General features: G+C 47.6%; 1 protein-coding gene across 1 annotated transcript in view; it reads left to right on the top strand.

The window, feature by feature from the left end:
* The first annotated feature begins 8,004 nt into the window (after positions 1-8,004).
* The window catches only part of LOC141270511 (uncharacterized), an 80,156-nt gene continuing 73,157 nt past the window's right edge, over positions 8,005-15,003 (top strand). Inside the window, exon 1 of the mRNA XM_073680527.1 lies at positions 8,005-8,032. Coding sequence (XP_073536628.1) covers positions 8,007-8,032 — 26 coding nt within the window. The 5' untranslated portion in view covers positions 8,005-8,006. The remainder of the gene's footprint in view (positions 8,033-15,003) is intronic.

Raw genomic sequence — 15,003 nt, forward strand, 5'->3', positions numbered from 1 at the left:
GAGGTCACAGGAAGGGAGGAGTCAGGGGTCACATGATCAGGGGCCTCAGTGGATGCAGGACTCTGCTGTGCTGGTTGTCATGGTGCTGGATGAGCTGAAGTTTATGTGTGGGGTCAGGAGGGGTTTACAGTGTGGATGTAGCAGAGCCGCGTGTGTACGAGGTGTACAGAGCAGAGCCTCGTGTGTACGAGGTGTACGGAGCGGAGCTGCGTGTGTACGAGGTGTACGGAGCAGAGCCGCGTGTGTACGAGGTGTACGGAGCAGAGCCACATGTGTACGAGGTGTACGGAGCAGAGCCGCGTGTGTACGAGGTGTACGGAGCAGAGCCGCGTGTGTACAAGGTGTACGGAGCGGAGCCGCACGTGTACGAGGTGTACGGAGCGGAGCCGCGCGTGTACGAGGTGTACGGAGCGGATCCGCGCGTGTACGAGGTGTACGGAACGAAGCCGCGCGTGTACGAGGTGTACGGAGCGGAGACGCGCACGTACGAGGTGTATGGAGTGGAGCCGCGCACGTACAAGGTGTACGGAAAGGAACAGCGTGTGTACAGAGCGGAGCCGTGCATGTACGAGGTGTACTGAGCAGAGCCGTACATGTACGAGGTGTATGTATCTGTGCGCTGTAAGGTTTATACCGGATAGGTCGTGGATGGGAGGTATGTGTCCCCGAAGTACCAAGCTTCGGTGATGTAGGACCCGGAGAAGCAGGCTCCAGCACACATAGTGCTGAGAGGGAGTTAATAGGCCCGGATTAAAGGGCTGGGTTTTACGAGCAGCTGAAAAAGCTGGGGGAGAGGAACAGCTGCTCACTTACCTCCAGTCCAGGTCTTGGAAGGCCTGATTTAAGACAGCTGCGCCTGTCTCAGTGTGCTGTGTGTTGTGCAAGGTGAGCAGACCTTGCATGTGCTGCTCAGAGTCTGCTGGAGACAGAGAAAAGTACTACATTTAAACGGCTGAAGCCGTGCTGCATATCGACGGGTTATTTTGAATTTTGTTCTATTATACCTTTTGTGCCAGAAAAAGACTGTTATGTTTTGTTTTCCTGGTTGGTTTATGGACATTTAATAAACCACCAGTTTGCTTTGGAACCTGAGGACTGCATTCCTGTGTGAACCTGCGCCTACCCGAGAGCTAATCTGTCACAAATTGGTGGAGAATGCGGGCACAAATCCCAAGGGGCAGTGTGCCTGCTACAGGAAAACTTATATGTCCTGGGTGAAGGCCGCCAGCCAGCAAGGTTCGTCCGGCAGCATGGAGGAGCTGATAAAGCAACTGGTGCAGGCGAATATGCATCAGCAGCAAGCTCAGCAGGAGACTAACAAATTGATAGTACAACAGTTCCAGCTTCAACAGCAATAGATGCAACAGAGACAGCAGCAGGAACAGACGACGCTCCTGGCGGAGGCCCTCCGTGCCAGAGAAGCCGCACCACCTCCAGGCCAAAGCGACGAGACCCAGGTGAGGAAAACCGTGAGAGGGGCGTTGCAAAAGATGACTCCGGGGGATGACGTTGAGGCGTTCCTGGCCGTGTTTGAGAGGGTGGCGGACCGTGAGAGACTACCACCGGAGCAGTGGGCGGAGGATCTTGCGCCATATCTGATCGGGGAACCACAGAAGGCGTATTTTGATCTGGCACTGCAGGACTCTAAGGAGTATAGCAAGTTTAAAGCTGAGATCCTGGCGCGGCTGGGCATAACCCTGGCAGTCAGAGTACAACGAGTCCACCTCTGGGACTTCCACAGGGACAAACCTGCTTGGTCACAAATATTTGATCTTCTGCACCTGGTACAGAAGTGGCTGCAGCTAGAGACTTGTTCCCCAGCCAGATGATCGAGAGAGTGGTCATGGATCGGTTTATCCATTCTCTGCCAAAGCCGATTTAGTCCAGTGTTGCCCAGAGAGATCCCCAAAATGCAGACAACCTGGTGGGCCTAGTAGAGAGGTACCGGGTGGTAGAGGGTTCCTTGGGTGGTCAAGCAGTGGTTAGGTCACCTTTCTGGGGCTCCAAAAGGGGACTAAATCTTCTTCACTGGGCGTTCGTCCAAAGTCCAAGAGGCAGATGAATCGCAGCTGGGGAATCAGTCCCAATCCATCCTCTGTTGGAGTTGTCATGCCCCTGGCCATATAGCTGCTTGGTGGCCCAGGAACTCTGAGCCAATGGACTACAGCGTAGGCCGGCATTGCTCCTACTTTGCCTACCCTGCCTGTAGCGCGGTTCATCAACACGGCTAGAGCCCTCAGGCGTGCTCAGTGTCCGTGAACGGATGCAAGTGTCTCGACTGCTGGACTCAGGAAGTTTGGTAACCCTGATAAGCGCCAAACTCCCTCATTGGCTGGTTCCTGGGAAGGTGGTGGGTGTCCGGTGTATCCATGGGGACGCTAAAAATTGTCCTGTTGCCCGGGTGGATGTAAACGCGGACTGTGGCACCACAGCTCAGGAAGTGGGGGTCGTTAAAGACTTGTTGCACCTGACAATAATCGGACGGGACTGTGCATTATTCCATTATTCTGGAACGTGGGGGAAAGTGATGACACCTGGTTGCTCAGATGACAGCCAGAACACCCCTAAAGAAACCTCGCCGCAGGCCGTAACCGAAGAGTTTCCCATGTGTGTTTGTGGGCGATGAGGATGGGGCAGCATCCCTTGACGCCAGCATCCCTGAGCTGGAGGTGTCCGAGGGAAACTTTGGAACTGCCCAACTCGGGGATTTAACTCTTAAAGAGACATTTGATAATGTGTCTATACTTAACGTTGTTGCTCAAGAGCCGGGGGTGACACCAGATACCCATACTTTGCCGTCAATGGGGACTTGCTATACCGAGTCACCAAGGTGAGAGGGGAGCTCGTCGAGCAGTTGCTGGTGCCGGGAACATACAGTCGTAAGGTATTAGACATGGCCCATGCACATGTGTTAGGTGGTTGCCTGGGGGTAGAAAAAACACAGGAACTAATCCTCCAGAGGTTCTATTGACCCGGTTGTCACCGAGAAATTGTAAATTATTGTAGGTCCTGTCCCACCTGCCAGCTGACCTCCCCGGTGACACATCTCCGGTGCCGTCACCTATCATTGAGGTGCCCTTTGATCACATAGCCATGGATCTGGTGGGGCCCCTGTTAAACTCCTCCAGATGGCATCAGTATATCCTGGTGGTACTCGACTATGCGACATGGTATCCGAAAGCTACCTCCAAGTGTATAGCTCGGGAGTTGGTCCATTTCTTTTCTAGAACGGGGTTACTTAAGGAGATCCTAACTGATCAAGGGACCCCATTTATGTCAAAGGTGATGAGAGAGTAGTGCAAAACTCTGCAAATCACACAACTACGGACCTCAGTCTACCATCCACAGATGGATGGCTTGGTGGAAAAGTTCAACAAAACCTTGAAGGCCATGTTAAAGAAGGTCGTAGAGAAGGACGGTCGAGACTGGGACTGCCTACTTCCGTACCTTCTCTTCTCCATCAGAGAGGTACCACAGTCCTTTACTGGATTCTCCCCTTTTGAACTTGTGCATGTCTGACACCCCAAGGACTCCTGGATGTGGCAAAGGAGACCTGGGAGGCGGAGTCTATACCCTACAGGAGTGTAATCGAACACGTGGCCCAAATGCAAGAGAGAATTGCCAGGGTGATGCCCATTGTGAAAGAGCACCTCCTCCAAGCACAAGAGGCGCAATATAGGGTGTACAATAGATCAGCACGAGTGAGACACTTCAACCCTAGGGATCGGGTACTGGTACCTACAGTGGAGAGCAACTTCCTGGCGAAGTGGCAGGGCCCCTACGAAATAGTTGAAAAGGTTGATGAGGTCAACTATATAAACTCCACCATCCAGAGAGAAGGAAGCCCTACCAGGTGTACCACGTCAACTTGATTAAGCCATAGCGAGATAGGGAACCCGTGGAAGCTTCGTGTTTACTGGCTGAGCCTGACGCTGATGTGAAAGAGGTCAAGGTGGCAGAGTCACTGTCACGTGCCCAAAAGCAACAGTGCAAAGAGTTGCTACAGCAAAATAAATACCTGTTTTCGGAGTTGCCAGGACTCACTCAGGTCATAGAGCATGAAGTACTCACAGAGCCTCATGTTCGTGTCAACCTAAAACCATATCGGAGCCCAGAGGCCTGCAGAGAGGTGATCTCGAAAGAGGTAAAGCGGATCCTGAACCTGGGAGTCATTGAGGAGTCCAAGACTGGCTGGTCTAGTCCTATAGTCTTAGTGCCGAAAGCAGATGGAGAATCAAGGTTTTGCAACGACTTTAGGAAGCTGAACGAGGTCTTGAAGTTCGACGCCTACCCAATGCCTAGGTTAGATGAGCTTATTGAAAGGCTAGGACCCGCTCGGTACATCACCACCCCGGACCTTACCAAAGGATATTGGCAAATTCCCCTGTCCAAAGAGGCCAAGGAGAAGATGGCCTTCTCGATGCCAGACGGATGTTATCAATATGTCAGGATGGCGATTGGGTTGCAGGGAGCTCCGGCCACCTTCCAGAGAGCCATGGACTGGATCTTAGCACCCCGCAAAAAGTATGCCGCGGCCTACCTAGATGACATCATCATATTCAGCCAGGACTGGGAAAGTATTTTTGGAAAAGTTCAAGCCATACTTGACGGGAAGGCGACTTTACCATCAACCTGAAGAAATGTGCCATGGAGATTGAGGCAGCAAAGTATCAGGGCTACGTGGTTGGTAGAGGGGAAATAAAACCACAAATAAATAAGGTTGAGGCGATTCTGAACTGGCCACAGCCCCTCTCGAAGAGGCAGGTCAGGGCATTACTAGGCATCGTGGGCTACTATCGAAGATTTGTCCCTAACTTTGCCTTGATAGCAGACGGATCTGCTGAAAGGGACGAAATCAGCTATGGCCAAGTGGTCCACGGAAGCTGAAGTGGCCTTCCAGGAATTGAAACTGGCCCTCTGTAAACAGCCAGTCTTGGTGGCGCCCAACTTTTCCAAAGAGTTTGTGGTCCAGATGGATGCATCGGATGTTGGGGTGGGAGCAGTCTTGTCCCAGGAGATTAACAGAGAGGAACACCCTCTAATGTACCTCAGTCAGAAACTGTCCACATGCGAGAAGAACTACTCCATAGTGGAAAAAGAATGTTTAGCCATCAAGTGGGCGTTGGACACTCTGAGATATTGCCTGTTAGGTAGAAGGTTCAGGTTAGTGTCGGACCATGCCCCACTGCGGTGAATGTGAGAAAAGAAGGGAACAATGCCCGAGTAACTAGATGGTTCCTAGCCCTACAAGATTTTAGTTTCCAGGTAGAGCATAGGCCCGGGAAACAACATGGGAATGCTGATGCCCTGTCAAGGGTCTATTGTATGCTGGCAGAATGTGCCAAGGCCCCCGCTTTGGGCATAAGGGGGGTATGTAAGGTCGCTACCAGACAGGTCGTGGACAGGAGGTATGTGTCCCCGAAGTACCAAGCTTCGGTGATGTAGGACCCGAAGAAGCAGGCTCCAGCACACATAGTGCTGAGAGGGAGTTAATGGGCCCGGATTTACGAGCAGCTGAAAAAGCTGAGGGAGGGGAACAGCTGCTCACTTACCTCCAGTCCAGGTCTTGGAAGGCCTGATTTAAGACAGCTGCGCCGGTCTCAGTGTACTGTGTGTTGTGCAAGGTGAGCAGACCTTGCATGCGCTGCTCAGAGTCTTCTGGAGGCAGAGAAAAGCACTACATTTAAACGGCTGAAGCCGTGCTGCATATGGACGGGTTATTTTGAGTTTTGTTCTGTTATACCTTTTTGTTCCAGAAAAAAGCCTGTTATGTTTTGTTTTCCTTGTTGGTTTATGGACATTTAATAAACCACCAGTTTGTTTTTGAACCTGCAGGCTGCATTCCTGTGTGAAACTGCGCCTACCCAATAGCTGATCCGTCACAGCATGTACAAGGGGTACGAAGCGGAGCCGAGCGTGTACAAGGCGTACGTAGTAGAGCTTTACGTGTACGAGGTGTACGTAGCAGAGCCTTGCGTGTACGAGGTGTACAGAGCGTAGCTGTGCGTGTATGAAGTAGAGCTGTGTGTTGTGGTGTTTACAAGGCGTTCTTTATACTCCATTTAAAGTCTGGCAGTTGTGTGTTGTTCCAAACTATTCACACTTGGTCGCTGACCAATACCATACTACAAGGCCAGTACCTAAAACCGTGGTCGTCATACATCAGATATTACTGCGGTACTAATCCAGAAATTTTTAGGGAACGTGTCAAATATTCCCTCACCTACTGTATCCTCACCCATCCCTTGTAGATTGTGAGCCCTCGTCGGCAGGGTTCTCACTCCTCCTGTACCAGTCGGTTACTAATTTTTGTTCAAATTATTGTACTCTTTGTTTGCTATGTATACCCTTTTACACATGTAAAGCGCCAAGGAATTAGTGGCGCTATAATAATAATTATACTCCGTTTAACCCCTTAAGGACCGAGCTACTTTGTAGGTTAGTGACCAGGCCATTTTTTTTCAATTCTGACCATTGTCACTTTATGAGGTAATAACTCTGGAACGCTTCAACGGATCCCCCTGATTCTGAGACTGTTTTTTTTTTTTTTTGTGACATGTTGTACTTCACAACATTGGTAAAATTTCTTTGACATGACTTGCGTTTTATTTGTGAAAAAAACATGGAAATTTGGCGAAAATTTCGAAAATGTCACAATTTTCATACTTTGAATTCCTATGCCTTTAAATCAGAGACAAATTTCACAAAAAATAGTTAATAAATAACATTTCCCACATGTCTACTTTACATCAGCACAATTTTGGAACCAATTTTTTTTTATTATTAGGGAGCTATAAGGGTTAAAAGTTGACCAGTGATTTTTCATTTTTCCAACAAAATTTACAAAACCATTTTTTTAGGGACCACATCACATTTGAAGTCACTTTGAGGGGTCTATATGACAGAAAATACCCAAAAGTAACACCATTCTAAAACTGCATCCCTCAAGGTGTTCAAAACCACATTCATGAAGTTTATTAGCCCTTCAGGGGCTTCACAGAAACTAATGGAATGTGAATGGAAAAAAATGAACATTTTATTTTTTCTTACAAAAATTTTACTTTTGTCCAAAATTTAGCATTTTCACAAATCTAACATGAGAAAATGGACCATGCAATTTGTTGTGCAATTACTCCTGAATACGCTGGTATCCCATATGTGGTGGAAGACTAGTGTTTGGGGTCACGGCAGGGCGCGGAAGGAAAGGAGCACCATTCGACTTTTGCAACAAAAAATTGTCTGGAGTTGGTAGTGGAAGCCATGTTGTGTTTCGAGAGCCCCTGATGTGTCTAAACAGTACACCTCGTACACGTGCGGCTCTGCTCCGTACACCTCGTACACACGCGGCTCCGCTCCGTACGCCTCGTACATGCGCGGCTCCGCTCCGTACGCCTCGTACACACAGGGCTCTGCTCCGTACACCTCGTACACACAGGGCTCTGCTCCGTACACCTCGTACACGCGCGGCTCTGCTCCGTACACCTCGTACATGCGCGGCTCTGCTCCGTACACCTCGCACACACGCGGCTCTGCTCCGTACACCTCGTACACACGCGGCTCCGCTCCGTACACCTCGTACACACACGGCTCTGCTCCGTACACCTCGTACACACACGGCTCTGCTCCGTACACCTCGTACACACACGGCTCTGCTCCGTACACCTCGTACATGCGCGGCTCTGCTTCGTACACCTCGTATACACGCGGCTCTGCTCCGTACACCTCGTACACACACGGCTCCGCTCCGTACACCTCATACACACGCGGCTCTGCTCCGTACACCTCGTACACACGCGGCTCTGCTCCGTACACCTCGTACACACGCGGCTCTGCTACATCCACACTATAAACCCCTCCTGACCCCACACATAAACTTCAGCTCATCCAGCACCATGACAACCAGCACAGCAGAGTCCTGCATCCACTGAGGCCCCTGATCATGTGACCCCTGACTCCTCCCCTCCTGTGACCTCATCACAGGTCCTGTGTGCACAGAGCAGCCATATATGTGGTGGCGGCTCTGCAGGTGGAGGTATGTGGAGACCCCCCATTACTGGGCGCAGGGGGCATTAACCCCTTCAGCACGGAGACTCTTTTGGGGTCTTGTGTTGCCCCTGTATAAGAATCATAAGGTTTTTCTGTTTCCTGTAATAGATACATACGACCCAACTATGGAGACAGGAAGGGAGGAAACGTATTGTTCTCATAGTACAGGACCCCTTTACTGCCCCACAGTGTAATGCCCCCCATTATGCCCCTTATGCGGGATGTATGATGCCCTCACACAGTGTAATGCCCCCATTATGCCCCTTATGCAGGATGTATGATGCCCCCACACAGTGTAATGCCCCCATTTTGCCCCTTATGTAGGATGTATGATGCCCCCACACAGTGTAATGCCCCCATTATGCCCCTTATGCTGGATGTATGATGCCCCCACACACTGTAATGCCCCCATTATGCCCCTTATGCTGGATGTATGATGCCCCCACACACTGTAATGCCCCCATTATGCCCCTTATGCTGGATGTATGATGCCCCCACACACTGTAATGCCCCCATTATTCCCCTTATGCTGGATGTATGATGCCCCCACACAGTGTAATGCTCCCATTATGCCCCTTATGCAGGATGTATGATGCCCACACAGTGTAATGCCCCTTATGCAGGATGTATGATGCCCACACAGTGTAATGCCCCATATGCAGGATGTATGATGCCCCACACAGTGTAATGCCCCCATTATACCCCTTATGCAGGATGTATGATGCCCCCACACAGTGTTATGCCCCTTATGCAGTATGTATGATGCCCCACACAGTGTAATGCCCCCATTATGCCCCTTATGCAGGATGTATGATGCCCCACACAGTGTAATGCCCCCATTATGCCCCTTATGCAGTATGTATGATGCCCCCACACAGTGTAATGCCCCCATTATGCCCCTTATGCAGGATGTATGATGCTCCCACACAGTGTAATGCCCCCATTATGCCCCTTATGCAGTATGTATGATGCCCCCACACAGTGTAATGCCCCCATTATGCCCCTTATGCAGTATGTATGATTCCCCCACACAGTGTAATGCCCTTTATGCAGGATGTATGATACCCCCACACTGTGTAATGCCCCCATTATGCTCCTTATGCAGGTTGTGTAATGCCCCCATTATGCCCCTTATGCCGGATGTATGATGCCCCCACATAGTGTAATGCCCCCATTATGCCCCTTATGCAGGATGTATGATGCCCCCACACAGTGTAATACCCCTTATGCAGGATGTATGATACCCCTAGATAGTGTAATGCCCCCATTATGCCCCTTATGCAGGATGTATGATGCCCCCACATAGTGTAATGCCCCCATTATGCCCCTTATGCAGGATGTATGATGCTCCCACACAGTGTAATGCCCCCATTATGCCCCCATTATGCCCCTTATGCAGTATGTATGATGCCCCCACACAGTATAATGTTCCCACAGTGCCATAATCCCCCCCCCCACACACACACCGTATAATCAGTGGTGTAGCTAGGGTCTGATGGGCCCCGGTGCAAAGATTTTGACTGACCCTCCCCTCCCCCTTCATCCTGATATGTCCCCTATCTTGGTATATATATCCCCCATTTAATGTATAGAAAACAAATGAACTATAAGGCTATGTGCCCACGATGCAGAAATGAAGCAGAAAATTTCTGCTTCATTTCTGCATCTCCTTGCCCGGAAAAACGCGTGCGGAATTTGACACAGGTTTTTTGCGCGTTTTGCACATGCGGAATTGCCTTGCGTTTTCTAATGTATTTTAGATGGCAATTCCGCATGCGTAAACGCACAAATAATGGACATGCTGCGGATTTTTGAGCACATCAAAAACGCTGCGGAAAAATCCGCAGCATGGGCATCGAAAGTGCGGAATTCCATTGGGGACCATGGGGGAAGGATTACCAAGCGTTTACGCTACAAAAATTCCGCAGCATAAACGCTTGAAAAACGCATCATGGGCACGGACCCTTAGGCTTAGTGCCCACGATGCGGAAATGAAGCAGAAATTTTCCTGAGCATTTCTGCATCTCCTTGGCAGAAAAACGCATGCTGTTTTTACATGCGTTTTTGATGCGTTTTTGCCATGCGTTTTTCCAATGCATTGTATAGGCAAATCTGCATGCAGAAGCGCACAAGAATTGGTCATGTCAGGAATTTTTCTGCGAGTAAAATCCGCGCAGAAAAAATCCTGACCATGTGCACAGAACTTGCAGAATGTCATAGGAAGTCATGGGATAAGGTATGCAATGCGTTTCTGGAGCGTTTCTGCCCTGCAAATCCGCACCAAAAACGTGTCGTGGGCACGCAGCCCTAGGCTGCGTGCCCACTATGCGTTTTTCAAGCGTTTTTGCCGCGGAATTTCCGCAGCGAAAACGCTTAAAAAAACGCTTGGTAATACGTGCCCATGGTCCCCAATGATAATCTGCATGTGCTGAGCACATGCTGCGGATTATCATTGCGGAAAAATACGCAGCATGTCCATTAATTTTGTGAACATGCAGCGTAATCGCCGCCATTGACTTGCATTGGACTGCGTGACATCCGCATCACTGCATCTGTACTTGCGGATATCACACGGTTCAACCTGCGGATGGTACCCAGGTCTGGAGGAGAGGAGACTCTCCTCCAGAACCAGGTACCATAGAACCCGTTAAAAAAAGAATTTAAAATAAAAAATAAAGATTATACTTACCTTCCAATGTCCTCCCGGTGTTTTCTCCCCTCCGTCTGGTCTGCTGTATGGGTCGCGTTGTTGTGAAGGACCTGCCGTGACGTTATTGAGTCATGTGACCTGTCACATGACTCAATGACGTCATCGCAGGTCCTTCACACCACCGCGAGCCACCCAAGACACCGGACGCAGCAGAGAAAACACCGGGAGTACATCGGAAGGAAAGTATAATCTCTTTTTTTTATTTTTTACCATTCTTATTCTTTTTTTTTTTTAACTAACTTGGTCACACTACTATAAATCCATGCCGGTTGCATGGATTTATGTTGTGTGAACAAGTTGTCAAGCACTTTTCCAAGTGATGCTAAAATCGCTTGGAAAAGCACTTGATAACCCGCATGCAGAAATGCATTCAAAAACATTTGACAAACGCTTCTACCTGGCGGGAAAAACGCATGTAAAAACCGCATGCGTTTTTCCTGCCAGGGAGAAGCGGAAAAAATATGCAGCATTTCTGCATCGTGGGCACATAGCCTTATACTTACCAGATGCGAACTTAGAAGTCATGGGACCCCATAGCAGAAGTACAATGCGCTCCCCATGGTCCTCCATACAGTATAATGCACTCCCCATGGTCCTCCATAAAGTATAATGCACAGCCCATAGTCCTCCATATAATATAATGCACAGCCCACAGTCATAGATGTAATGTAATGCACACAGGAGCCTATACTCATAATTGTAGAATAATGCACGGCCCACAGTCGCGCGTGTAGGGTGGTGCACGGCCCACAGTCGCGCGTGTAGGGTGGTGCATGGCCCACAGTTTTTTTTTTTAAAAAAACAACACATTATACTCACCTTCACTCTGTCGCGCTGCATATTTTTCTGGAGTTGGTTGCTGGCTTCAGCGTGCAAGCGACGGGAGCGCATGATGTCACTTCCATGCGCCTCTAGTCACGTGTACGCTGACTTCATCTGATGGCCTCTGGTCTGCATCGTGTATTGTGGCACACGGACAAGATGGGAGTGAGGTAGTAGGGGTCAATGAGGATCTAGGAGGGGCTGGGATATGCAAGGATAGTAGGGAGCTGAGTAGGTGTAATAAATGTGCTAATAATAATAAATGTCTGCTGGCAAATGCAAGAAGTCTCGCAAACAAAATGAACGAACTGGAGACTCTTATATCGGTCACAAAATACGATGTGGTGGGTATTACGGAAACCTAGCTGGATGAAAGCCATGACTGTGTGACAAACATACACTGTGTTCCAAATTATTATGCAAATAATATTTTCTCAGATTTTCCCAAATTACCTATATGAATTGCAGTCATTGTAATTTTCCAGTCAAATAACTATTAGAGTACAATTGAAAGGTTTTTGTACAAACTGCCTATGATAACAGTATATTTTTTAAAAAATAAAACGCTCAAACTGCACTCAAAATGCATGTTCCAAATTATTATGCACAGCAGAGTTTTCAACCTTTTCATTTTAATAAAGAACAAAAAAATGGTCATTTTTGAAATTATAAGCATTAGCAGGTTATTACAAACTGAAATCAAACAGTTTTCACCTCAAAACTTTATTCTAGGTGATGTTACATTTGCACATAGGACCCCTTGTCCGAAAGGAGCTTCTGAACTCTCTCGTCCATTGAATTTGTCAGGTTTTGGATGGTTTCTGCTACAATTGTTTTGCATGAGGACAGAATACCCTCCCAGAGCTGTTGCTTAGATGTGAACTGCCTCACGCCATCATAGACACTCCTTTTGATGATGCTCCAGAGGTTCTCAATGGGGTAGAGGTCAGGGGAGCATGGGGGCCACACCATAAGTTTGTCCCTTTTTATGCCCACTTCATTGATCTGGACCATCGAACTGTTTTGTTCACCGATGAGTACCGTGCAACTCTCGATGGTCCAGATGGATGGAGTGCAGGATGGCTGGTTGATGGACACCCCATGCAAACACGGCTATGGCGCCAACAAAGAGGAGGTGGAGTAATGTTTTGGGCTGGAATCATGGGGAGAGAGATTGTCGGCCCCTTTAGGATCCCTGAAGGGGTAAAGATGAACTCCATAATGTATGTTGAGTATCTCAAACAGCACTTCCTGCCATGGTTCAAGAAGAAGAACCGTGTATTCCGCAGCAAGATCATTTTCATGCATGATAATGCACCATCTCATGCTGCACATAACACATCTGCATCTCTGGCTGCTATGGCCATAAAAGGGGACAAACTTATGGTGTGGCCCCCATGCTCCACTGACCTTAACCCCATTGAGAACCTCTGGAGCATCATCAAAAGGAGTGTCTATGATGGCGGGAGGCAGTTCACATCTAAGCAACAGCTCTGGGAGGGTATTCTGTCCTCATGCAAAACAATTGTAGCAGAAACCATCCAAAACCTGACAAATTCAATGGACGAGAGAGTTCAGAAGCTTCTTTCCAACAAGGGGTCCTATGTGCAAATGTGACATCACCTAGAATAAAGTTTTGAGGTGAAAACTGTTTGATTTCAGTTTGTAATAACCTGCTAATGCTTATAATTGCAAAAATGACCATTTTTTTGTTCTTTATTAAAATGAAAAGGTTGAAAACTCTGCTGTGCATAATAATTTGGAACATGCAGTTTGAGTTTTTTATTTTTATAAAAATATACTGTTATTATAGGCAGTTTGTACAAAAACCTTTCAATTGTACTCTAATAGTTATTTGACTGGAAAATTACAATGACTGCACTTCATATAGGTAATTTGGGAAAATCTGAGAAAATATTATTTGCATAATAATTTGGAACACAGTGTAGAGGGATGTACTACATTTTGGGATATAGTCAGCAGTGGGGTGCCGCAGGGATCTGTACTAGGACCGATTCTTTTTAACCTCTTTATTAATGACCTTGGGGATGGGATTGAGAGTAAAGTGTCAGTTTTTGCTGACGACATCAAACTATGCAGAATATTAAAATCTGATCTTGACATTATGATATTGCAGAACGATCTGGATAAGATGACTGAATGGGCAAACACTTGGCGGATGAGGTTTAATGTAGAGTAATGCAACTAGGTCGGAGTAATCCTATTGCTGCATATACATTATATGGAAGTATACTTGGGACTACAGAACAGGAAAAGGACTTGGGTATTCTGTAAGTAAGCTGAACAGCAGTACTTAATGTCAAGCAGCAGCCGCAAAAGCAAGCAAGATTTTAGGATGTATAAAAAGATAAGGAAGGTTGAACTGGATGCACCTACTGTAGGTCTTTATTCAACCTACATTACTATGTTGGCATGAATGTGTGTCCGAGGACACACATCTAGCTGAAACAGGGGCTAGCATTGCCTAGGCCGGGTTGTAGCGGTGACCGCGGTCATTAAGCCTCTAGATAAAGTACTCCCACAGTACCTACAGCATATACAGTTACAGAAAATAAAAGGGATTAACAAGAGAATTTACTACACCGATCGCAGAGACGATTCAGTTTAGCTGAAGGAGAGCACTTCAAATGGCCGTTTTGTGAACGGGGGTTCCTGCATACATGATGTGTATCTCTCATACATGGGCCAGGATGTGGGCTTGTCTCAGCACTTCATGATTTTATGGAATCCCCAACTTATGTGATAACGCCTCTCTGGATGATCGCAGAAGTTGTAGATTGGCACCATATTTTCCATCAGGATTTTATTTTTACTTAGAGACCAAAAATGGCATAGCTGTTGTCAGTCATGTGGCCACTGTGCATTTATGACTCATTGGCAGAGGGGCTACAGTTATGAGAAAATATGTATCCTTTTCTCTGGCTAGCCCATGTGCTGTAAATGTGTTTCTCATTAATATTGGATTTATGTATATTCCAATATTCTATATTTTCATTCGGAGACATCCTGACTGTTGAAGCTGTGCTGATGAAAGGAATGTGTATGCTGGGTGACCATGGCTATTTCTAAAGAGTGTGAGATATCCCTTTTATCCTTGATAGACCTTTTCCTGTCTGAACAGATAGGTTAATCAGCACTCTTTGACTATGCACAATACACATCCTCATAGTCTTTTCCCTACAAGAAGCTCTTGCATGTTAATTAAGCTGATTCACTGTTCGGCCACATTCAATTTCTTACTGGTATTAGTTTCTTGTCTAAGTCTTGGAGACTGTCAGCTGTTTGTCTTACTGGAAAATCTTGTGAGGTGTTTACTTTAATCCTCTTACTTCACAAGTGACGGCCTGCATGTTGATTAGGCTGTTTCACTTCACACTATAGGTAACACTGTTCAACAAAGATTT

The sequence above is a fragment of the Phyllobates terribilis genome, unplaced genomic scaffold, assembly GCF_046119375.1.
Source record: "Phyllobates terribilis strain yellow unplaced genomic scaffold, ASM4611937v1 Scaffold_5__5_contigs__length_657084704, whole genome shotgun sequence".
Lineage (NCBI taxonomy): Eukaryota > Metazoa > Chordata > Amphibia > Anura > Dendrobatidae > Phyllobates > Phyllobates terribilis.